This window comes from Phaethon aethereus (assembly GCF_964289735.1).
Source record: "Phaethon aethereus genome assembly, chromosome: 4".
Lineage (NCBI taxonomy): Eukaryota > Metazoa > Chordata > Aves > Phaethontiformes > Phaethontidae > Phaethon > Phaethon aethereus.
The window spans coordinates 85,058,703-85,080,669 of record NC_138578.1 but is presented as its reverse complement, the minus strand read 5'-3'; the positions used below and the strand labels follow the sequence as shown (position 1 = coordinate 85,080,669).

At 67.4% G+C, this 21,967-nt stretch overlaps 1 protein-coding gene across 1 annotated transcript in view; it reads right to left on the bottom strand.

Annotated features, from left to right (window-relative positions):
- The window catches only part of LOC309404467 (dedicator of cytokinesis protein 2-like), a gene marked incomplete at both ends in the record, with an annotated part of 60,363 nt that extends 39,253 nt beyond the window's left edge, over positions 1-21,110 (bottom strand). The window contains 11 exons of the mRNA XM_081998937.1: positions 1,498-1,569; positions 2,328-2,455; positions 4,823-4,929; positions 5,547-5,617; positions 10,586-10,697; positions 16,279-16,413; positions 16,598-16,698; positions 17,257-17,346; positions 17,874-17,971; positions 20,388-20,721; positions 21,021-21,110. Coding sequence (XP_081855063.1) covers positions 1,498-1,569; positions 2,328-2,455; positions 4,823-4,929; positions 5,547-5,617; positions 10,586-10,697; positions 16,279-16,413; positions 16,598-16,698; positions 17,257-17,346; positions 17,874-17,971; positions 20,388-20,721; positions 21,021-21,110 — 1,338 coding nt within the window. The remainder of the gene's footprint in view (positions 1-1,497; positions 1,570-2,327; positions 2,456-4,822; positions 4,930-5,546; positions 5,618-10,585; positions 10,698-16,278; positions 16,414-16,597; positions 16,699-17,256; positions 17,347-17,873; positions 17,972-20,387; positions 20,722-21,020) is intronic.
- Positions 21,111-21,967: the final 857 nt, after the last annotated feature.

Sequence of the window (21,967 nt, the reverse complement as noted above, 5' to 3'; positions counted from 1 at the left end):
CGGGGGGCTGGCAGCGTCGGGGCGACCAGCTGGAGCTGCAGCTGGAACAAGGCGACCGACGCCGGTGTCGATACGGGGCTCGGGGTCTCTGCGCAGCTCGGCCTCATGCCCCTCCCTGGCAAAGCCGACCACGCAGCCAGGGACGGCTGGGGACGGCTGTGTCTGCGCCGGCCAGAGCTCTGCCCCAGGGCGGTTTCCTCACCCCTGAGCATCCTGACCATCCTCTCCTTAAAGGCTATTTTATGTTTAAAAGTCAAGGCCAAAATGAGACACTCCAACCACAGTTTCCAAGCTTTCCCTTCCGCTGCCTGGGCTTCCCCGTGCCATGAGAATTAAAAAGCTGGTCGCTGTGCTGCAGGTGTGACGTCTGGGCTTCCCTGGGGTCCTAAAAGGACAAACCGGTCTAGAATGGACAGAAGTGGAGGAAGTGTCCTGTGGAGCCAGAGCACAGGGCCCTGCGCTTTCCCAAAACGTTGCGGGAACGGCCGCCACCGGCAGCTGCCGTGCGACCCCCAGCTGCGGGTGGATGGGGGCTTGCGGGGAGAGGTGGTGATGGGCTCGCGGGTGGCCCGGGGAAGTGGCCCGGTGCCAGCTGCAGAAAGGCAGGAGATGGAGGGCAGCACGGAGGCAGCACAGGGAAAAGGGAATGGCTACCCAGGCGCGGCCCCACCAGGTACATCGGCCCGGCACCACAGTGACGCGACCCACGTCCCACGCTGCGTGTGATGCCGTGTTCCCGTGCTGCGGGAAATGGAGGAGGAGGAGGGCGATGCGGGGGGGAGCCGCCAGCGCAGTCGTGCAAGGGCTGTGCTCGCGCCTGTGGCTTCCCCATGCCCGGCCCAAACACCCGCAATGCCGGGGCAGGACCACAACCGCAGCTCACGCCGTCCCCGCTCGCGCTCTGCCTTTTGTACGCTGCTGCCCGTGCTGCAAGCCCGTGCTTTATCCTTCCAGCACTCGGGGAGCAGCGAGTCCAGCGGGGCCCGGGGGGCCCACCGGCATGCTGGTGGGGCTGCGACCCAGCGTGAGCCAGCCCCGGAGCGCCAGCGCACCTCGCACGCGCCTCGCCGGCTGCGCTGGCAACGCCGCCGGGCCGCCCCGCGGCCCCCCGAGAGCCGCGAGACCTCGCTCGCCCCTGGCCCGAGCGAGGAGCCGGAACGGCCCGAGCCCACCCTCGGTACACAAGGAAGCACCGAGGCTGCGGGGAGCCCGGGTGACGGTCTGGGTGCCGACGTCTCCCCCAGCGCAGCACACGGGGTGCTGGGGGCCCACAGCGAGCCGAGAGCCACGCGGACCCCCGGCCTCGCCCCCCATGGGCACCTCCCAGGCCTGACCCCTCGTGCCGGCAGCCCGGCCGGCAGCCCGGCTCTGTGCGTTGGCCCCGCACAGCGTTCGGCACCGCGGGGAGATGCAGATAAGCCCTTCCCCAATGCGCAGGGGCGCCCGGCTCGCTCCCACCACCCACCCAGTGCTGAAACCCACCGGAGAGGCACTCACCAGCTCCGCGTCCCCACAGTCCTCGCGCTGTCCCTCGCCGGCACCGTGCTGCGCTCGCAGCCCCTCCGCGCTCTGCAACAAATGGCACCCAGGGAGTCGGGCTGACGCCCAGCGAGACCGGCCCCGTCCCACCGGAGGCCGTGCCGGGACGAGTTACGTTTGGGCGGTCAGGCGGCCGCAGCGGGACCGCGCCCAGCCGGACGCCCGATCTGCCAAGCCCTGAGCGCGGCCGGACCGGTCCGTCGTGGTGATCGCTTGCGTCGGCGCGGCAGCGGGCAGGCGCCCGCGGGCAGCACGGGGGGACGGGGGCGCGCGGGGCTCCCCGCCGCCTGGGCACGGCCGGTTCCCTGCTGCGGGGTGTGGGCCGGACCGCCGTGCCCCCAGGCCCTGGCCCGCGTTTCGGGCCGTCGCCGCTAACTGCGGAGCGCGGCGCTGCCAGGGGCCCGCAGGCGACGGCCGACCGGCTGTCCCCGCCCCGCGCTCGCCCTTCCCCGGCCCGCGGGGCAGCGACGGCGAGAGGCACGGCAGCGCACGCCCCTGCCTCCGCGTCGGCGCTGCCCACGAGCCTGCCGGCCTCTTCCCCGCTTGCGGGGACTGATGGGAACTCGCCAGGACTGGCCAAGGCGGAAAAAGCAAGGGTTTTACCCCCAGCTTGGGCTGGTTCCCGCTGGGACCGGCGGGCACCGACAGCCCCCCTTGACTTTGGGCGGCCAGGGTCAGTGCCAACCGTACCGCGGCCAGCCATTTGTGCTGAGCCCTCCTCAGGGCGGGTCCTTCCCAAGGCGATGACTGGGGAGGGAAAAGGAGGCAGCAGAGAAGATGGGATTTACCTTCTGGGCCTTGTACAGCACCTCAAGGATGTTGCCGAGCAGCTCGACGCAGGCGTCTTCCTCCTCGCCCTTCTCGATCAGCTCCCGCAGGATGGGCACCGCCGTCCGCAGCAGCAGCTCCCGGCACTCTGCTGGGCGGGAGGGGAGGCGCGGGCTGGCGGGCGCCCCAGCACCGGCCCGGCGCGGGAGGGGAGGAGGAGGGAGCAGGGCCGCGATCCAGACGTCCACTGCGTGCAGCGTTGGGCCCCTCACGCCAAGAAGGACGTTGAGGTGCTGGAGCGTGTCCAGAGAAGGGCGACGGAGCTGGGGAGGGGGCTGGAGCACAAGTCTGATGGGGAGCGGCTGAGGGAACTGGGGTGTTCAGTCTGGAGAAGAGGAGGCTGAGGGGAGCCCTCATCGCTCTCTGCAACTGCCTGAAAGGGGGTTGTGGTGAGGTGGGGGTTGGTCTCTTCTCCCCAGTAACCAGCGACAGGACGAGAGGAAACGGCCTCGAGTTGCGCCGGGGGAGGTTTAGGCTGGGTATTAGGAGAGATTTCTTCACCGAGAGAGTGGTCAAGCACCGGCACAGGCTGCCCAGGGCGGTGGTGGAGTCACCATCCCTGGAGGTGTTCAAAAAATGTGTGGACGTGGCACTTCGGGACGTGGTTTAGTGGGCGTGGGGGTGTTGGGTTGATGGTTGGACTTGATGGTCTCAAAGGTCTTTTCCAACCTCAGTGATTCTGCGATAGGAAAGGGACCAGCAGGACGCACAGGACCAGCACGACGCCTGGTCTGGGCTGCGACCCACACGCACGGAGCTGCCATCTTCCTCCTCAGATGGTGCAGGGTTTTTGGAAAAACATTAAAACCTGGTGGGAAGGCTCCACCACAGAGAACCCATTGCACACAGCTACTCAACCTCTCTGCAAAAGTAAAGTAAAACAGAAAAGCCTCATCTGAACCTCTCTTGCTTCAGCTTCCAGCCACGGACTGTGCTCTGGTTCCCCGCGCTGTTAAAGGCGCTCCAGGTTTAACAGATGGAGGCTTTTTAAAGCGGACACCGTCTCGATAGAGCCCGAGTGCCGAGCGGGCGGAACCCGTGTGCCCTCCCCGACACGTCCTGCCCCGTGGCTTTGCGCAGGGCCGGTACCCCGAGACCACCCTGCGCGGGCGGCTGCTCGGTGCTGGCCGTCGCCGTGACGGCACCGCCGAACTGGGGCTGGGGGGAAGGAAAGCGGGGGAGAAGGCTTCCTTCTTGTTTCCTTGTGCCTCCCGCGTGGGGAGGGGCGCGGGCAGGGACCCGAGGCAGGACGTGGGGAGGGCGCGGGGAGCACCCCCAGGATCGTGGGTGCTCAGAGCAAAGCGGGAGCAGGCGGCAGGAGGTGACCTGCCTCCCGCGCTCCGTGGCCGCTGGGCACGCTTGTGTCGCCGTCTCTCCGAGTCCACGCGGGCAGAGGCACGGAGCGGTCCCCGCGGCCCGCGGCTGAGCGGCCGCTCGGCTCCCCTGAGCCTCCCCGCAGCCGAAGCCCGGGGCCCCTGGGCCCAGCGCCCCGCGGCCGCCCGCTCCCCGCTCCTTGACGGCACCCCGTGGATGTCCAGAAGCTGAGTCTCCGCTGTGCCCTCTCCTGCCGCGAGCCCCTCAGCCATGTCTCCCTCAGCCATGTCTCCCTCAGCCATGTCTCCCTCAGCCATGTCTCCCTCAGCCCGCCTTCTAAGCGCCGCCGCTCTCAGCGCTCTCCTCAGCGCAGCCACAGGTTTCTTGTGCCGCCCAGCACCGCGCCGGGAAGTAGGTCCAGCCGAGGCCCCGAGGACGCCGAGCCGGGTGCCGGGTGCTCCCGCGCCCCGGGGACCCCCCGCGAGGGCTGCACCGCTGAGCCCCGCTGCTGCCGTGCCCCAGGCACCGCCGCCGCCCGGGGCTCCCTCCTCCGCTCGCGCAGGCGTCGCTTTCCCATGGCTGTTTTGAACTTAAATAGGGTCTACATCTTTCAAAACCTTTTCCCAGCCTTGCTGAGATTATTTTAAATCCCGAGTCTGTCCTCCAGCGTGCATCCACTCACTTCTGCCTTGCAGGGCACAATTTATGAGGGCCACGCTTTTTCCCCTCGCCCAGGTTACTCCTAAGAATAGCAAACCGCCAGGGCCAGGGCAGGCCGGGGCAAGCCCAGGCAGCACGCCGCTCCCGCCCGGCAGCAAGCCCCCGACGCCCGCCAACGCCACTGCCAAACCATCCTCACACGGCCGCGCACGGCTTCGGCTAAACCGTCTTCCCGCTGCGGCCCGGCCGCGGATCAGACAGCAGGAGGGGCTCACGCCGACGGCGCCGGCTGCACCCGGCGAGGGGCTGCGCGGCGCACGGCCCCAGCACGAGCCGGGACGGATTGCTGCCCTCCGCAGAGCCGCCCCGGGCACGGGGCAGCGGAGGGGTCCCCGCCGCAGGGGCTCGTCCCCGTCCTGTGCCACGGCCCTCCCGGGGGAGCTCAGCGCGGGCGCCAGGACCCCCCGGTGCCCCTTCTCACCGTAGCACTGGAAGACCTTGCTGTTGACGATGCTGGTCAGGGACCGCAGCTTCTGCTTCAGCAGGCGCTGGGGCGGCAGGTTCCCAACGAAGTCCCGCAGCAAGGCCCTGCCGCCCGGGATTTAACCAGCGTTAGACGCGGAGCGCGCGCGCGCCGCGCTCGCTCTGCGGTCCCGAGCGCCGGCAGCCGCTTTCCTGCCGCAGAAGGCAAGCGCGGCAGCGGGGCATGGGCACCCGTCGCCCCTGTGTGCTGGTCGGGGTGGGGCTGCTGGGAGCGGGGCGGCCGCCCGGCGCGGGCAGAGCCGCGCGAGGCGACGCGGGGCAGGACCGTCCCGCCGCGAGGCAGCCCCCCGTGTGCCCCCCGCAGACGGCCGCGCCGAGACAGCCGGCGTGAAAACCCCGCCCGCGTTCCCGAACCGGACCTGGCTGGAACGGAGGGTTTCCAGGCCCGGCCCCCGCCTGAAGCGCAGCCCCCGCTGAAATGGAGCGAGTCCCTCCCCTGGCTTTGCACTAGCAGCGGGGCAAGGAGGCAATTCCTAGGCGTCGGGACACCCAGGACCCCTGCCCGCCCTCGCCGCCGGCTCGATGGCGTCAGCCCGCGTCCCGGCCGGCAGCTGCGGGACGGGGGGTCGCCGCAGGACGAGAGCGGGGCGGCGGCGGTGGCTGCGCGCACGGAGCACGCCGCAGAGCAGGGCTGGGGGGGACGGGGGCGATGGGGACCCTACCCCAGCGCAGAGGAGTCGAAGATCCCGAACACGTCCTCGAGGATGAAAGGCACGTACTTCAGGGCGGCTCCCTGCAGAAAGATGAGAGAGCTGACCGCGTCAGCCGTGCTTCGCCGCACGCCCACGGGGCAGGACGGACAGACGGACACTGCACGGGCGGGGCGGTGACCCCCGGCCCCTCCTGCCTCCCCCCAGGTTGTGGGTGCTGAGCCGGCGCCATCCCGGTTCAGCCCCCCTCCCGGTAAAGCGGCTCCGCGCCCAGCCCGGCCCGTGCCCGCCGGCCCATCGCCGGTGCCGTCCCTGGGAAGGGGCGTCCGGCGGGGAGCAGCTGCCTCTTGCCAAGCCACCGGCGTCCCGCAAAGCACCCGCAGCCGCTACGGGCACACACCTGCACCATTGTCAATAGAAGAGCTGTCTCCAGCTTTCGCTCTGAAACCACGTAAGCTCCTACAACACGAGTATCGGGTACGCGGTCCCTGGCTTGCGCCGCTTGTAAAAGCCTCCGACACCGCTCCCAGCTGCTGGCAGTTGCCGCTGCCGAGGCCGCCAGAGCAGCGCGGCTGCCCTGCGCCCAGCCCGGCTCCGCGCCCTCACTGCAAGGCTGGGGGACACGTGGCTACTTGGTTTTTTGGAACAGCAAAGACACTGACCACAAATTGTTCTGCGTTAAAATTCACTGGTCTCTGGCTTTGCCAGGACAGCTGGTCCTTCAGGCTTCCCTCGGCTTCGAATCGCGTGGAACGCGGCGCCGGCAGCCCAGCCCCCAGGGGCAGCCGGGTGCCGGGGTGGTCTCGGCGCTTCTGCGCTTCAGCATCGGTTTCAGGAGGTTCAGCGCACGTGGGGCCAGCCGCCACGCGATTCCGCTCCAGGAATTTTTACCCAGCAGTTTCAGCACCGAGTCCGTCGCCTCCCTCTGAGTTACGGTAGGAGTTTGGGAGCCCAGCGCAAACTCACATCGATTTAAAAGCACCTGGACAACTTAACCGGAGATGCACCCCTCCGAGCGCAGCGAAGAGGGAGATCGCCGGCACCGGCCGGACGCGTCCCTGCAGGGTTTTGCCCTGGGAGCACCCTGCAGCTGGACCGAAACCGCTGCTCGGCTCTGGCCCCGCGTCAGGGCAGTAACGGGCAGGGCGGACCCTCGGCCCGAGCCGCGCTGGCCGGGCTTCTCCGCAGACGTCCCAGTGTGACTGAAAACTCCGCCCCAGAGGCCCGGCTGGCCCAGAGCCAGCCCCAGAGCAGCAGCCGCCCGTCCCGCCGCCCAGCGCCGCGCTGCCGGCGAGCTCGGCGCGCTCCAGCGCCCTGTGCCGGGCCGGGCTCTGCCTCTGCCCGCGGCACGCAGCGGCGCGGCAGCGACGCCGTCTCCCCCGGGCATGCGGAGGCCGCGGTCAGCGTCTTCGCTGCCCTCTTCGCACCGGGACGGTGCCAGTTCCCACCGCAGCAGGCCCCGGGCCGCCCTGCAGCCCTTGCAAAGCCTTCTCCTGTTGCAGCCGACAGCCTCGCCGACATCGCGTGCCCCGCCGGACGCTTCCATTTAACGCCTCTTTGCGCATAAATCCAGGGACTGACCTATTTCCTTGCGCCGGCACCGCACCCGCGGTCACCTTCGGCCGCTCGCCGCCGGCAGCTCCCGGCTCCGCTCCGCAGCCCCGGCCGGGCACCAACCCGCCCGCAGAGCCCAGGCGCAGAGCCGGGGCTGCCCCGGGCCCCCCGCGCTGCCCACCGCCCCGTCTGGGCAACCCGCAAACACGCGGGGACCTCTGAGCCGAGAGCCCCTTCCCCTGGGAGCCGCAAGAAATGCCCATCCCAGCATGACGGTTCTCCATCTGTAATGGCTTTTTTTAGAACTGAGAAGATACATATTAAGGAGATTAAAAGTAGTTCTTTTCATAAACGTACCAACGCTAATTTTAAATCAGAATGCCATATGAAGTCGAACACTTGCTGGTCTCGCCTATTATGTCGGTTATCTTAGTCAGCCACATTTGTAACTTCAAAAAAGTATCAGCTAAATTTGACCTTTTTTTGTATTAAACTCCACGCTTAGTAGAGCTGGACTGATTAACACTAATTATACTGCCATCCTTTAGCCCCGAACGGATCGCACCCTCTCCGTGACTGAGCCGGTATCGAGGGCCAGCCTCTTTGGCCTACAGCTAGCAAGGTCATCGGATTCACCTTTTAAAAACTGAGCTAATATAGACGTTTTCTCCCTTCTCAGGAGTCTTTCCAGTGTCACAAGACTTAAATATCAGCATCTTCGCCTCAGAAAGGCTTTCTTCCAGAAACCGGTTCTGGCTTTTATTGCAGCTGCGGAGGTACCTGCCTGGCCGTGCAGCACTGAAAACGCCTTTCCCTCGCCGCTGCGGAGCGGCCCCCTCCCCTGCTGCGGATCTTCCACGGCAGGAGCGCGGCGGCCTGGCCACGACCTTCAAATTGGGACCGAGCTCTCCCCAGGGGCAGAACAGCAACGTCTGCGCGAACCCGCTGCCCTGCCCGCGCCGCCCGGTGCTGCCCGGGCGGAGCTGGAGGACGGACCGCTGGGTCCGGCGGTCGCGGGCAGGGAGGTGGCCATCAGGGAGCCCGCTGCGGCGCGGGGACAGGCACAGAGCCTGGCGGTCGCTGGCCCTGGGGCGTGCGTGGCAGCGACCGCCACCTTTGCGTGACGCTGGTGGCAGGGCCCCTGCAGAAACCCACCCGCGCGCCAGCGGCCGCAGGGGAAGAGTCTGAGCAGCCTCAGAAAAGCTCCGACCGCGGACGCCAGTGAGGACCCCTCAGGGCTGTGAAATGCAAATGCAAACCCAAATACTCCGAGGGGCCGCGGGTGGCTGGGGCCACCTCCTCCGCTCCGCCCTGCCGAGCTGCCGCTAAGCCTGGACCCAAACCGCGGGGAGACGGCGCGGAGCGGGGCGGCCTCGCCGAGGCTCGAGCAAGGGGAATCGCGCACCCACCACGAGCAGCGACCTGCCGCCACGGCGCGCCTGCGCGGGCCGTCGGCGGGCGCTGGACCCAGCCCGGCTCCCTCCAAGCAGGCTGCGCCGCCGCCGCCGCCGTGCGCCGCTCCGCCTCGCTCAGCGCAACGAGCAGCCGGCACGACCCTCGGGTTCGCTTAAGTTTGTGCCGCAGCCCCGCCTCAAAACTCAACTTCTCTGGGCGCAGGGAAAACCAGGGCTCCGGGGGCGAAGCAGCGCAGCGAGCCAAGCCCGTCCCACGGCGCCTCGGGCTGCGCGGGCGCCGGCGGCCGCAGCGGCCCTCAGCTCCCGGCTGGGGACGGGCTGCGCGCAGGGAGCAGCCACCTTCCGCCGCCTTCGCGCCGGGCGCCCGCCGGGTCACAGCGCTCCTGGGGTCGCCGGGGGCGTCTGGCTGAAGAGCCGCTCCGGCTCCCCGGCCGGGACCACGCCGCGGGCTCGCCCCCGGCCCCCAGCCTGGCGCCAGCAGCAGAGCCGCGGGGACCCGGCCCCCGCTGCACGGCTGCGAGCAAAACAGTGCAAACCTGCCGGCCCGAAGCAGCCCCACAGCGGCCCCTCGCCCCCCACCGGAGAGGTGGCCTTTGCCGGAGCGCTGAGCTAATGAGCCCCCGCCAGCCCTGCCTTGGGCCGATCAGACGCCGCTCTGAAGAAAAGAGCAGAACTGGACGAAGCTGCAAAGTTACGTCAGCCGCTTCCAGGCCCTTCGGGTACAGCCGGGAGCCGGCTCTCGCAGCCGGAGGTGCCCGGGCCGCAGGCTCGCTGAGGCAGCTGCGGGGCCCGCTTGGAGAACGGGAACAAAAAGCGTCTCCCTGCAGCACCTGCTCAAGGCGTTCAGGAGGCGCCGTCAGGGCTGGGCGCAGCAAGACCCAGCGGCCGGGGTGCAGCAGGAACCGGCGCAGGACACAGCACAGGACCTGTGGCCGGGGTGGCCGGGGCTCGGGATACGAGGGAAGCCATGGGACCCCCCGGCCGGGGGAGCAGGGGTGAGGCTGGGCAGAGGCACCGGGAGCCAGGCAGCACGACGCTGGGCGCTCGGTCTGGGGCTGAAAGAAGGTGCTGGCTGATGCGGGAAGGCACCGGCGGCCGTGCAGCAGCCGGTGACGCGGCCGCGCGTGGTTACCGTAGCAGAGCGGCTCAAGCAGCGGCACTGCGGCATGAACCTGAACGACCGGTGTTTAGATGGAGAGGGGATAGGGAGGGACAGCCCTCCTCCTCTCCGTGAGGACAGCTCTGGTTTTGTCTTCAAACTGCTTGTTTTTAAATTAGATTAGTTTATAAGGGAGTATCTAAGAATGCCATGAAATAATGCAACACAGGAGCCGGAGCTGCCAGCGGTCCCGGGGCCACCGCGCGTCCCGGCCTGCAGACGAGGTCCCACCCGCGCTCTGCCGCGCCTCTCTCCAGCCGGGAGACCGCAGGCGCGGAACGCGGCCCCGTCCCCACCGCTGGCGCGGCCCCAAAGTAAGTCGGACTCGGCGCCGGCGCCGGCTCCTGCCTCCTCTCGCTAATGGACTTTGCAGAGCGCACGTGGCGCCGTCGCGTCCTCCGTTCGGCCCCAACCCCAGCGCCGCCTCGCCGGCGGCTGGAGCAGCTTGGCACCGGCTGCTGGTAAAGGACCCGCAGTGCAAAGGGCACCGTTTCTGCTCCCCCCGACCCTCCCCGTGCCAGCCTGGTCCCAGGGTGCAGGGAGCGGGGGCCAGGCCAGCTCCGGGACGGGGACGAGCCCCAGCAGCCCTCTTCTCCAGGCTTCGGCACACGCCTGGCCGGGAGAGCGCTTGCCCGAGCTGCTGACCCCAACCCGCGCGTGGCTCCCGGCACCCGCGCAATGCGGGGTTTTGTGGCCTGGGGCCTCGGGGGGCTTTGCAGTGGGGGGACAAGCGGGGGTCCCCGGGGGGAGCGAGGCACCGCGCAGGGTGGCAGCTCCCTTTGACGCCCCGTGCATGGGAGTTCTGCGTGCAGGACGGCCAGCGTCACCCCTGCACGGGCACAGCCAGCGTCGGCCCCGCTGGGGCAGCGTCCATCCCACCACACGCCAGAGCTGAGCCCCCTGCAGCACCGGCCCCGCCGTACCTGGGAGAGCAGCGTGGGACCCTCCAGCGGGGACTTCATCAGCTGGTTCAGGGAGAGGAAGAACCGCTGCAGTGAGCGCTGGAACTCAGCCGTCTCCTTCCCCTCGTAGAGCCTGCAACAGCCAGAGTCACCGCACCGCCACCGCACGCCTTCCCCCGCGGGGCGACCACGGGTGCCACCTGCAATCCCAATTAATTACGACCATTTTCCGTAGCTGGGACTAGCAGCGAGCCCTGGCACGGCCCCGGCCCCGGCACGGCCACCGCCCAGCCCCGGGGCCAGCCAGCAGCAACGCTTCAGGGGTGCAGGATTGCCCGTATTAGAGACTGTTACCTGCTCTCTTGCAGTGTTCATATACATCACTTACACGTACTCACAGATACGCTTTTTTCTTTTAAATAGACTCTTTTACGCGATTCTGTGCACCAAAGTCCTCTCAAAGGAGGCTGTGGAGAGGCATCCTCCCCCCGCACGAAACCTCCCGCGCCCTCCAGCCGGAGCACCACCCGCGCGACCGGCCGCCCAGCAAACCGAACACGCGGGGGATTTTAGCCGCGAGTCGTGCAAAACCGCGAGAAAGTTTCAACGCTGCAAATCAAACGCATAATCGTAAGAGTAAAGTCACCGCAACAACCCGCTGTGAGAAACGGGCCGCGTTGGAGCGAACCCACGCCGCGCGCCGAGGCGGCGACTGGAGCGGTGAGCCCCGCCAGGGAGGAAACGCAGAGAAGCAGAGAAGGACGCGACTTCCAGCCCGAGCTGCCCGCGGCTCACCAGCCGCCGCGGCGGCGAGCAGAGCGGGCTTGGCTCTTAACTGTGCTTTGGCTTCCAATCGTGCGTGCGGTAGCAGAACAAACAAGACCCGTCGCTTTTTGCTTTTTTTAAAAAAGTCTTTTTTTATTGAGTCTATGTTTAAAAAAAACTTCGCTGCTTTATTTTATGGAATTAGAGTTGGGTAGTTCTCCTTTCACATTCATCTTTCCTACCTGGTAAGTGAGCCCACGGGAACCTACAGAACGTCGCGGGTCCGGCGGGTCTCAGATGTGCCCGAACGCAGCGGCTGGTTTACAGCCCTTGACCCGCCTCCAAGCCAAAGCAAAGCTCAGGCCAACTCCAGAACGGTCCCTCCCTCTATGCAGGGTGGGAGCCCCCAGCAGCCCCCCGCTCCCCGCAGCCTGGCCCAAAACCCGGGGAGGTTTAAAGGAGTCTGTATGCATTAAAATAAGCAAACGGAAATGAAGGTCCACGTCCAGCTTCTGCCCTCACAGCAACGGCGCCATGTGACGATCCCCCGTTGTTGCAGATTTGTGGGATTTTTCACAGTGCCTCTTTTTGACGCATCGACCCAGAACCGACGGGCACGGATTTTCAAGCTCACCTCCACCGTAAACTCTCGCCTACAAAATTCTGTGTTTGCCTTAAAGAGGGCGTGCGCAAAACCGAGAGGCTATTTTAACAATTGCAAGACGTGTTGTCAACACCGATTTCTGAGCTTCTCGGTGTGTACCGACTTAAACCGGGGCAGCGTAACGCACTCGGAGCTTGCAGCTCAGTTAAGCCACGACAACGGCCCCCGCTGCGGCGCGCGGCTGCGGCAGGCGCGGGTCAGGGCTGTCTTTAATTTACCACCGACCTGTTGGCTCGGAGGATTTCAGCAGGAAAACGGGCAGGGCAGAGCCCGGTCCTTGAGCCCAGCGCCCTTCGGGCATAAAGGCACGGGGCACGCTCCCGCCGGGGCTCCGACGGCTCCAGGCTCCAGCAGGCGGCCGAGTGCGAGGTGCTGCACCGAAGCCCCGCCAGCGCCCGCAGCCAAGCGGCAGGAAAACTTCTCCGGGCACGAGCTAACTAAGGTAATTAGCACGGACTGCGCCAAAACCCGCACCGAACGCGACGCGCTTGGCCCTCGGGAAGGGACGCCCCGCCTGTGCGCCCCGGCGCCCTTCCGCAGGAGCCTCCAGCCGCAGCGACAGCCGTTGGGGACCCCGGGGACCCCCGCAAGGGCCCCGCAGGAGGGGGCCGGTGGGGACGCTCAGCAGCCGCGGGGTCCCTGGCCGCACGAGCGCCTGGCCCGAGGGGCGAGGGGCCGGTCCTCGCAGGGGCACTGAGCTGTCCCGGGGACGGGAGAGGGGCCGCGGCCGAGCCCACGGGTGCTGCCGGAGCGGGGGCCGAGCGAGGCTGGGCAAAGCAGGCGGCACCGGAGGGATGCTGGCGGGGGCCAGCGACCCCAGCTCCCCCTGCGCCGGCAGGGGAGCAGATCCCCGCGGCGGAGCCCCGGATCGACGACAGGCGCTTGCAGGAAAACTTCGCCGCCCTGCGTGGCGGCCAAAAAGCAGAAGCAGCTGGAGGAACTGGCAGGGAGGAAGCAGCGAGTGGGAGACCCCGTCGTCGCGCCACTGCCATGCCCCGGCTCCCACAGCCCCCTCCTCGAGGCGACGGAGCCACGCGGGCACGGGGGGGCTCCGAGGGGAGTGGGGGTTACCGCGGCCGGGGCAGGGGACGGGAGAGGCCCCCGACATAGGGAAGGTGGCGGGGAGCGCTGGGGGGCTCCGCTGGTCCCCGTGTGCCCCGGCGCAGCGCGTGGGGTGCCGAAGGCGAGGGCAGCTGGAGACGTGGCACGGCCTCTCCCCGCAGAGCGAGGGCCGGGGGTGCGTTCCCACAGGAAAGCACGTTTCGGGCGCAGTGCTCCCCCGGCCCCTGCCGGGATCCGGCCCCCGCGCAGCCCCCCAGCTCCCACACCTCTGCCTGAGGCCGGAGGGGAGTCGGGGAGCCTTTTCCCCAGGCAGCGGGCACAGAGCTGCCGAAGGGGCTCGTGCGACAGACCCCCAGCCCCACGCCGGCCAGGCCCCGTCCGTCACCCTCGCAGCAACCTGGGATCCTCGTAGGAGCTACTTGAGCTGCGCGGCCGATTCCAGCGGTACGCCACATAACCAAATAGATACAGCAATCTGCAGTAACTTATTATAATTACAATCTAATTTCTTTAAATTATAGACTGTGTACAAATTGTAGCACCGTTTAAAGTATTTAGAAGATCTGAGGGGTCCATGTTATTGCACTGTTAAGATCACTAAGATAAGGGGAAGATGAATAAAAACACCAAATGTCTTCAGGGATGTCTTCATTCCAATGCAAACTAATTCACAGGGCTGTTTGCAAATGCTCCATGTAATTAATTTTCTCTGCCGGAAGTTCTATAAGCTGGGGAATCTGCGCTGCGTTTCCGTGTATGACGGGGAGGTAGATACCTCAGCCGAGCGCCGGAGCACCCCAGAGCCCTGGCGCGGCTGCCTGGCGCCGGCGAGGCCCTGGGAAGGGCTGGCAGGCAGGAGCGGCGAGGAAGGGCAGCCCGGGCGCAGCGGCTCGCACGCTGGCACCCTGGCACTCTGCAGCGGGGGCTACGTGGGAACTCCGGCAGGCGGCACAGGCAAAGCGGGGGCGAAGCGAGGCCCGAGAGTCCCTGGGGATGCCGGCAACCCAAGGCGGCTCCTCGCCGTGAGCGGGGCACAACGCACCGACGGGGACGCCGACACCCGTCCTGGCACCTCCGCATGGTGCTCGGGACCGCAGGCGGAGGAAGCAGACCCTGGGCTCTCGCTCCGCTCCCGGGAAAACGCCCGCCTGCCGAACCGAGGCCCCACAGCACGGGGCGACGCTGCTGCTTTCCCAGCGCAGGCTGGCGATGCGGCGCGCGGAGGGACCTCGCCTCCCGCCTCCCCCTTGGGACGCTTCGGCTTTCGGTGCCGCGTACTTGGAATGAAAGAGGAACGTAACTTCCTTTTTCTGGTAACTCTGAGCCATCATGTTTTCAGCTTTCCACTCCAGCCCAGGCTCACCCACGCCTGCCCGCAGGAGGCTTGTTTGTTCCATCACGCAGGTTAGGACGGGAACCTCGTGTCCACAGGGAGCAAATAAAACTGGGTCCCTGCGGGACCCTGGAGGTACCCGGGGGGCACTTTGGCCTTATCTTCAGTGGCAACAAGGAACCATCGAGGCTTCCAGCCTCCTACGCCGCTTATCACAGGGTCACAGAAGGGTTTGGGTAGGAAGGGTCCCTCGAAGATCATCCAGTCCAACCCCCTGCCACGGGCAGGGACATCTTCCGCTAGATCAGGTCGCTCAAAGCCCCGGCCAACCCGACCCCGAACGCTTCCAGGGAGGGGGCATCCACAGCTTCTCTGGGCAACCTGTGCCAGGGCCTCTCTCTCTTTCTTACAACCCCCGTTAGAGCTTGTGCTGCGTGGGGGAAGAGCTGCTGAGCCAGGACAAGCGGCCCCACGGCCCGAGGCAGGCGCCGTGCCGCCGCTGGGTTTGTTGCGGCGCGAGGGACCCCCGAGACCGCATACATGCTTTGCACTGGAAATTATCCGAGAGCCACGTGACCGGCCGAGGCGGGAGAGCAGCCCGGGACAAGGCCTGGGAGCTGTGGGCGCCGCCGGAGCCGCAGAGGCAGAAGGTGCTTCGTACGAGCCCCCCGACGCCAGGCTTGCGTCCTCGTCACCGACGCACCAGGGCAGTCCTTGCACAGACCCCGCTCTCATCACGCACACCCGCTAACGGCGACGCTGGTGCCGGGCAGGAGGCTTGCAGGTAACGCCGTCGGCCGAGCTGGAGACGCCACGGGGCGGCACAGAGGCCGACAGCAGGTTGCGGGGCGAGACGGTCCGAGCTGAGCGGAGCACTGCTGCTTGCTGCAGTAAGGCGAGCCTCGCTGAGGCTCAGTGCAGCATCTTCCTCTCCAAGGAAAAACCCACAAAAAAGCTCCCAAGCAGCCCAGGCCGGGCAGGCAGAAGCTCTCCAGGAATGAGCGAGAAGAGCACGGCTGGACGCCAGAAAGCCGTTCCAGCCGCAGCGCCAGCTAGCAGGGACGCAGGCTGCCGGGGGAAGTTTTGCCATCTCCATGGTGGGAGGTTTTTAAGAGCACGTTGGAAAAACCCACCCGTCAGGGGCGGCTCGGGCAGAGCCAGCCCTGCCTCGGGCAGGAGGTCGCCGCCGGTCCCTCTGGCCCTGTTCAGATGGCGTTTGGCTTAGCCGTACGCAAAGGGGCTGGGGGTCGTTGGAAGACGCCCCTGCTCGCTGCAGGGGGGTGGACCGGATGGCCTCTAAAGGTCCCTCCGACTCAAACTATTCTGTGATCTCCCCGCGCCATGGCATTTGGCAGCAGGAGCTGGGGCAGGGCCCGACTGCGCAGAGGCGGAGTCGCCGGCGCGGCGCGGCACGGCAGGAACGTGGGCTGCACGCCGGCTGACTGACCCCAAAGCTGATCCCGCTCGCACCTCGCAGTGAGGCTCTCCATCAGCGCACGCGCGGCAGGAACCAGCGGAAAACTGCTGGAAACCTCGGGGAGCGGAAGCGTGGTGGTGGAGGAAAGCCTGGCCGGGGACCGGCCAACACAGCAGCACGTCCGCAGCGTGCCAGGAGCCGCGGGTGCTACCCCCGGGTGCCACATCGCAGCCAAGCAGCTGGCACCAGCACCAGGCGGGTCGAGATGCCAGTGCCGCATCCCTGGGACTGACGGTCGGCACCAGCACTGCTCCCGGGGCACAGGGACCCCCACGGGACCTTTCCTTTCCTCCCTCCCGCAGACCCCATCGCCAGGGGCCGACGCTCCAGCGGGGCTGCCGACACGCGGCGCTGGCGTGGTGGCCCGGCAGGGCACGGCACCTGCAGCAGTGGGAGCAATCACCAGTACTTACTGGGCGAAGAGGTGCCGGGAGCGGACGATGAACTTGAAGATGTACTCCAGGGCCTTGAAGGTGCGCATGAGCGGCTCGCAGGGCTCCCCCCGGCTCGCGTGGTCCACGTACTGCGTCAGCACCGAGATCAGCTTCCTGCGGGACAGGGACGCGTGGCCAGGGCTCGGTGGGTTTCCGGGCCTCGGCCGAGCAGCCGTCGGGGCGGCCGCTGAGCCGCAGCTCAGCTCCCACTGGCGCTCCCTGCACCGCGGCCCCGTCCCTCCCCGTGCCCGCCGTCCCAGCCGCGACCCTCCCCATGCCATGGCCACCAAGTACGCACTTGTAGGCGAGCGTGGCACTGAAGTGCTGGCGGATGTAGGCCTCCAGGACGGTGTTGAAATGCTGGAACTTCCTGTCGGCCACTAGCCCCACGATGAAAACCTGGGGGGAGCGGGCGATGGGCATGGCTCAGTGTGGGCAGCAGGATGCCTGGGGACAGCCGGCTGCCCACAGCCAGAGCAGCCTTAACCCCTCATGGGGGCTGCTGAGGCCACCAGCCTGTTGGGACGTGGAAAGCCCAAAATGAGCCCCAAGCCCAGCGGCCACAGGACTCGGTGGCCAGCTTACACGGAGCTCGCAACACCGCCAACCCCGGTGTCACACCAGAGCTGCCCCAAGCCCGACCCTCCCCGGACCCATTACTGGGGTCACTCTTGTCTCAGTGTAGGAGAAACACCCGGGAACCTTGCTGCAATTGTCCCCCGGAGGGACGGCGTCCCTGCAGAGCCACAGCCCTGCCCTGTGCCGGGCTGGGCAGGCCGTGCCGGCCCACGGCTCTGCAGGGGAGCCGGAGGTGCTGCACAGCTCTGAGCACGGCTCGTCCGGTCAGATCAACAAGCCCCATTTCAAACCCGCCCCAGCCTGACCTGGGCCCACCCTGCACCGGTCAGTGGGGTCAGACCCACGCTCAGCGCGCGTGGGGAAACAGGTCTCGCTTACCAGGGCATCAAAGACGAGCGTGTCATAGACATCCGTGTCTGAATTCTCCATCATGATGGAGAACAAGGCATCCAGCGTGTCCTGGAGGAACTGGGGGAGACAAGAGGGCTGTCAGGGCTCAAGTGTTAACTTCCAGTGCCATCCCGGACCCGCACCCGAGTGCGGGAGCGGCATGCCTGGGCACAGAGCTCCTGTGCCCATCCTTGGCCTCTCCCAGCCCGGGGCATCCAGCCCTTCGCCAGGACACGACTCCGTGTCTCGGCCTGCCCCTCGGCAGGGAGCCCAGCACGGCCCCTCCGGCCGCCCGCCTACCCCAGCGGTCCCAGAGGGGCTCCCGGGGCCGACGGGGCGGTCGCCGCAGGGAAGAGGCGCTGAGGCCGTGCAGGATGCTCCCAGCCTGGGCGGCTCCGCCGGCTCCGGCAGCTGCTCTCGGCACGCCCGGCCAGGCTGCCAGGAAACCCCTGGTGCCGGCACTGCCGGCACCCCGGGAGCCTTCACACCCCAGTGCCTGCCCCTCGGGGAGCAGCCGCCCCAGAAGGTGTGCGAGCAGAGGGCAGGGGCGGGAGGAGGTGGGAAGGAAGATCCCGGCATGGCGGGGAGAAAAATGCCGGCTGTACCTTGATGACCTCCCCTCCATCCACGTTCATCAGCTTTTGGAGGTTCCCGGAGAGGAGGCTGGGCTTGGAGCGCCACTTCAGCAGTCCCAGCAGGTTGACTGGGTGGGAGGAACGGGAGAGTCAGCACAGCTCCGCTTGCCGCCAGACCCGAATGTTACTGGCCCCCCGGGCTGCCCCGGCCCCCCCTTGCTGCCCAGGGCAGCCGGACGGAGAGGCCCCATCCCGGAGGACAAGGTGCCACTCGCGCCCCGGGGTGAAGCATGGGGCGAGCGCCCATCGTGCCTGAGCTCCCGCTGCTCCGTCGCGCGGCCGCGTGGGCAGGGGCTGCCATCCTCTTTACACCGCCGCGGAGAGAAACCGAGACCCGAAACAGCAGGGCTCGGCACCAGAGCTGCGGCTTTGCCGCGAACCCGCGAACCTTTCAGAAAAGGGATCTGGTCGCCATCCTCCCCCGGCTCGTGCCCTCCACCGGCCGGACCATGCCGGAGCTGGGATCGGGCGAGGGCCCCCGCACCCCCTGTGGCTCCCCAACGCCCACCCAGGCGCCTGCCCTGCGCTCCCGGCCGCACTGCCGTCCAGACGTGCACAGGGCCGTGTGCCGAGGCGCCAGCCGTGCTCGCGGGAAGCGCTGCGGCACGTGTGGGCTGCTGCCCCGGCACTGCCGGGAGTGGCCAGGACCCCCCGACCTCCCCCGTGCCACTGCTGCTCAGCACAGAATGTTTCCCAACTTCAGTGCCCTAAGAGGATAAAACTCGGCTAAATGAAAGGTTGTTACTGCAGAAGTTGTAACTGTGCTGCAGGAAGGGAATTAACTGAACAGCAGCGGCCCCGAGCCCCGTTCGCACCGAACCGCGCCAGCCCCGGACCCCGTCAGCGCGGCCGCGCTGCGTCACCGCGCGCTGCGTCCCGCGAGCCGCGAGGCTGCGCTCCCTGAGCCCCAGCCCCGCGCCAGGGCTGCGGTTCGCCCAGCTGCTTCGTGGCACTTCAGCACAAGCAGGACAAAGCGCTTCCGTCCGTCGTCCCTGCAGAGGCAGCGCGGCCGGCCGGAGGGAACGCCGGCCTTCCCGGCTGAGCGCTGCCGCTGCTTGCCCCCCGAGCGCGGAGCCCACCGGCTGCCGGCGCGGCCGCGCAGCGTTTCGCCCTGCGGGCGGTTGGAGACGACGCCTCCCAGCGTTCACGTCACCCGCCCCGAGGGACGGGCGGCCACGGCCGCTGCCGGGCTTTCTGCAGCGACGCAGACACGCGCGCTGCAAACGCGGCCACAGCCCAAGCGTCGGCGCCGCCGCGCAGCACCGCGCGGTTAGACCCGTTACGGCGGAGGTGCGCACGCCGCGCTTCCCCCCCGAGCTGGGCGCCTGCGACGGCACTGGGACGGCACGGCCCCAGCAGCCCTTCCTTCCCGCAGGGCCGGTGCCCGGCTGCTTGCGGCCAGCCCTGCTCTCCCCGCTCGCTCCGGAGGCGCGCGGGAAGCCGTCTGACAGCCACCGGCGCTTTGTCACCTTTGTTCCGCCACCTCCCGGAACATTCGCACAAGCAAGATCCCGTCTACAAACGCAGACGCGTCTGCACCGAGATGGCACGTACGCTCGTGGCCGCGCTGCAGCGACCTGCGCGAAGCCGGGAGCCCACGCTAGCTAACCCAGGGCAGGGGTTTAAAACAGGGAGCCCCGATTCCCACCCTGATTTCGACGGGCCCGAGGAAGGTCTCAGAGCCTTCGACAGCAGCGCTCCGCGGCTCGCTCCAGCTCCCAGAGCGGAGGCAGCGGCTCAGTTCCCCCAGGGGCCGGAGCAGATCAATGACCACCCGCAGAGGTTCGCGCCGGCCGAGAAACTGCGCGCTACGCATGGCCGCGGCTCTGCACCCCCGACGTGGGAGAGAGCCCGGGAGCACTTGCAGCCTGGTACTGTTCGTTCGCATTCCCCCACCTCGCACAGCTAATCTGCTGCTGCCTCAGGAAGGCCCGGGAGACACACAAGCCAAAAGATAACCCTAATAAAAAAGAGGGAAAAAATGAGAAACCCTGAGTTCCAGCCCGGAGTTACTGACCGGGCGACGTGCAAACAGAGCCTGCAGCAAACCGCGTCCCCTCGGAGCGGGGCTGGGGCTGCACGGCACGGGGCACAGCGGCAGCGGTGCCACGGGGCGAGGGCAGCGAACCCGGACGGCCGGGGCGGTGGGCAGGGCAGCGCCATCCCGGCCGCAGGCATTCCTGCTCGCTGCTGCTCCTCTCCCCGGGGCGGCAGCCCCCTGAAGCCCCCCAGGACCGCGCTGCCCTGCCAGCCTGCACCTGCCCCGGGAACTGCCTTGGCAGTCCTGACCGTGTCGAAACGGTAATTCGGCGCTCACCGTCCCCGCTCTTCCTGCGTTTTTGGCATGCTGTCCCGGTGCCGCGTGCGACGGGCGTGAGCCCCGGGCCAGCTGCCGGCAGACAGCAGCCGGGGAGCCGGCCGCTGGGAGAAGCACGTTCCAGCGGGCGGAAACGCACCGCCAGCCCCCGGAGAGCCGGGACTCACCGTTCTGGGTCAGCTTCGTGGAGCAGATGAGCGTTGAGATTTGGAAGCTGTCCCGGGCCGACACAGTTAAGCCTGATGCACCCCCGCTCACGCGGAAGGAGGATCCGGAGAGGAGCTTCGACTCCGACAGGTTCCTCGTGGAGGGCAGGGTCAGGTACGTGCCGGCGTCCTCCAGCTTCCTGCCGTCACCCTGCGAGGCAGAGCGCGGCTGAGGCCGGGCGGCGCAGCCCCGCGGGACGCTGGCGCCCCACGTCTGCTGTGCAGAATGGGGCCGGACAAGGGGCTCAGCAAAGCCAAGCAGGCACAAGGCGCCTGTTTCTTTGTGTCCCCTACTCTCGAGGGGAAGAATTCAGACGACGTCACACCTAGGAGGAACCCAGGGGGTGACTTTCTAAATGACCGTTCCGTGCCCGTTTGCAAGACTGGGACGTGGCGGATGCCCAGAGACGGACGGACACGTGACAACGGACCGTGGCCACGCTGCCCCGAGCTCGCCAGCGCTCGCTTATGGCTCGGCAACAGGGCCTTTATCCTTCCTTGCCCGCAACCTTGCACGGTAAAATTCTTCCTACTGAAGGTCAGATGACGATCACAAAACTGCCTGTTGTTGGCTTTTCTCTCCACCGAGCGTACCCACGGCAGCCAGCTGACGCGCAGCGGGCACCGCACTTCTTCCGGGGCCAGCTCAGCCCTCGTAGGGTAAACTGGCTTAATTTCAGACATTTCTCAACCAGCACGAGATCAAGAGGTCTGAGGAGCTAAAAGCTCCATTCGCGTTCCCCTGGCAAACAAAGATAAAAAGATGAAATAGCTTCTGACTCCCAGAATCAAGTCCCGGTGTTTGCCAGGAAGAGCAGGAGTCATCCGGGGAGACGACGCAGCGGAGCACGCTGGCTTTCGCGTGCTCGGGGGTGGAGGATGCTGGTGAACGTGACGGTTCAGCGAAGGCAGCAACAACCCTTGAAGGAGAAAATGCATCCAGGAGGGAGGTGCGCAGGGTTTGATCTCGCTGCCCCAGCCAGCACCGGCAAGTCCCGAAGGCGCTCGGTGCTCCTGTCACCGCACGGGCTGCGGAGGGGACAGTCCCTCGGAGAGCCAGGGACTGTGTCTGCAGCTCTGCAGGCCACAGCAGCATTTAAAGAATTTGGGTGTTTTGCCCAAAAAAAAAACAGGGAGGAGGGACACGATAGCAATTTCAAAGGCGTAGGAGCTGCTGGCGAAGAAAAGCCGGGCTCTGCCCCTGTCCCCAGACTGGGCAGGGCAGGCACCGCGGGCTCCCTGCGGGAGGGAGGATGGGCATCACCAGAGCGGTAGACGAAGACCGGTAACGGCGGTGCAGCGCCGTCCGTCCCGTTGGCAGAAGCGTGCCCGAGCAAGCATGGCTCGGGGAGCGCTGGTCCTGCTCAGGGCAGGAGGTGGACGGGGCGGCTGCGGCATGGACGGACAGACGGGCGGCAGAGACCCACAGGGGCAGGTGGGCGGCTCAGCCCGCAGCGGGGCAGCTACGTGCGCGCAGGGCAGGAGCGCAGCGGGGTGACAGGCCGTCAGATCCACAGCACCAGCCCCGACGCGGGACGATG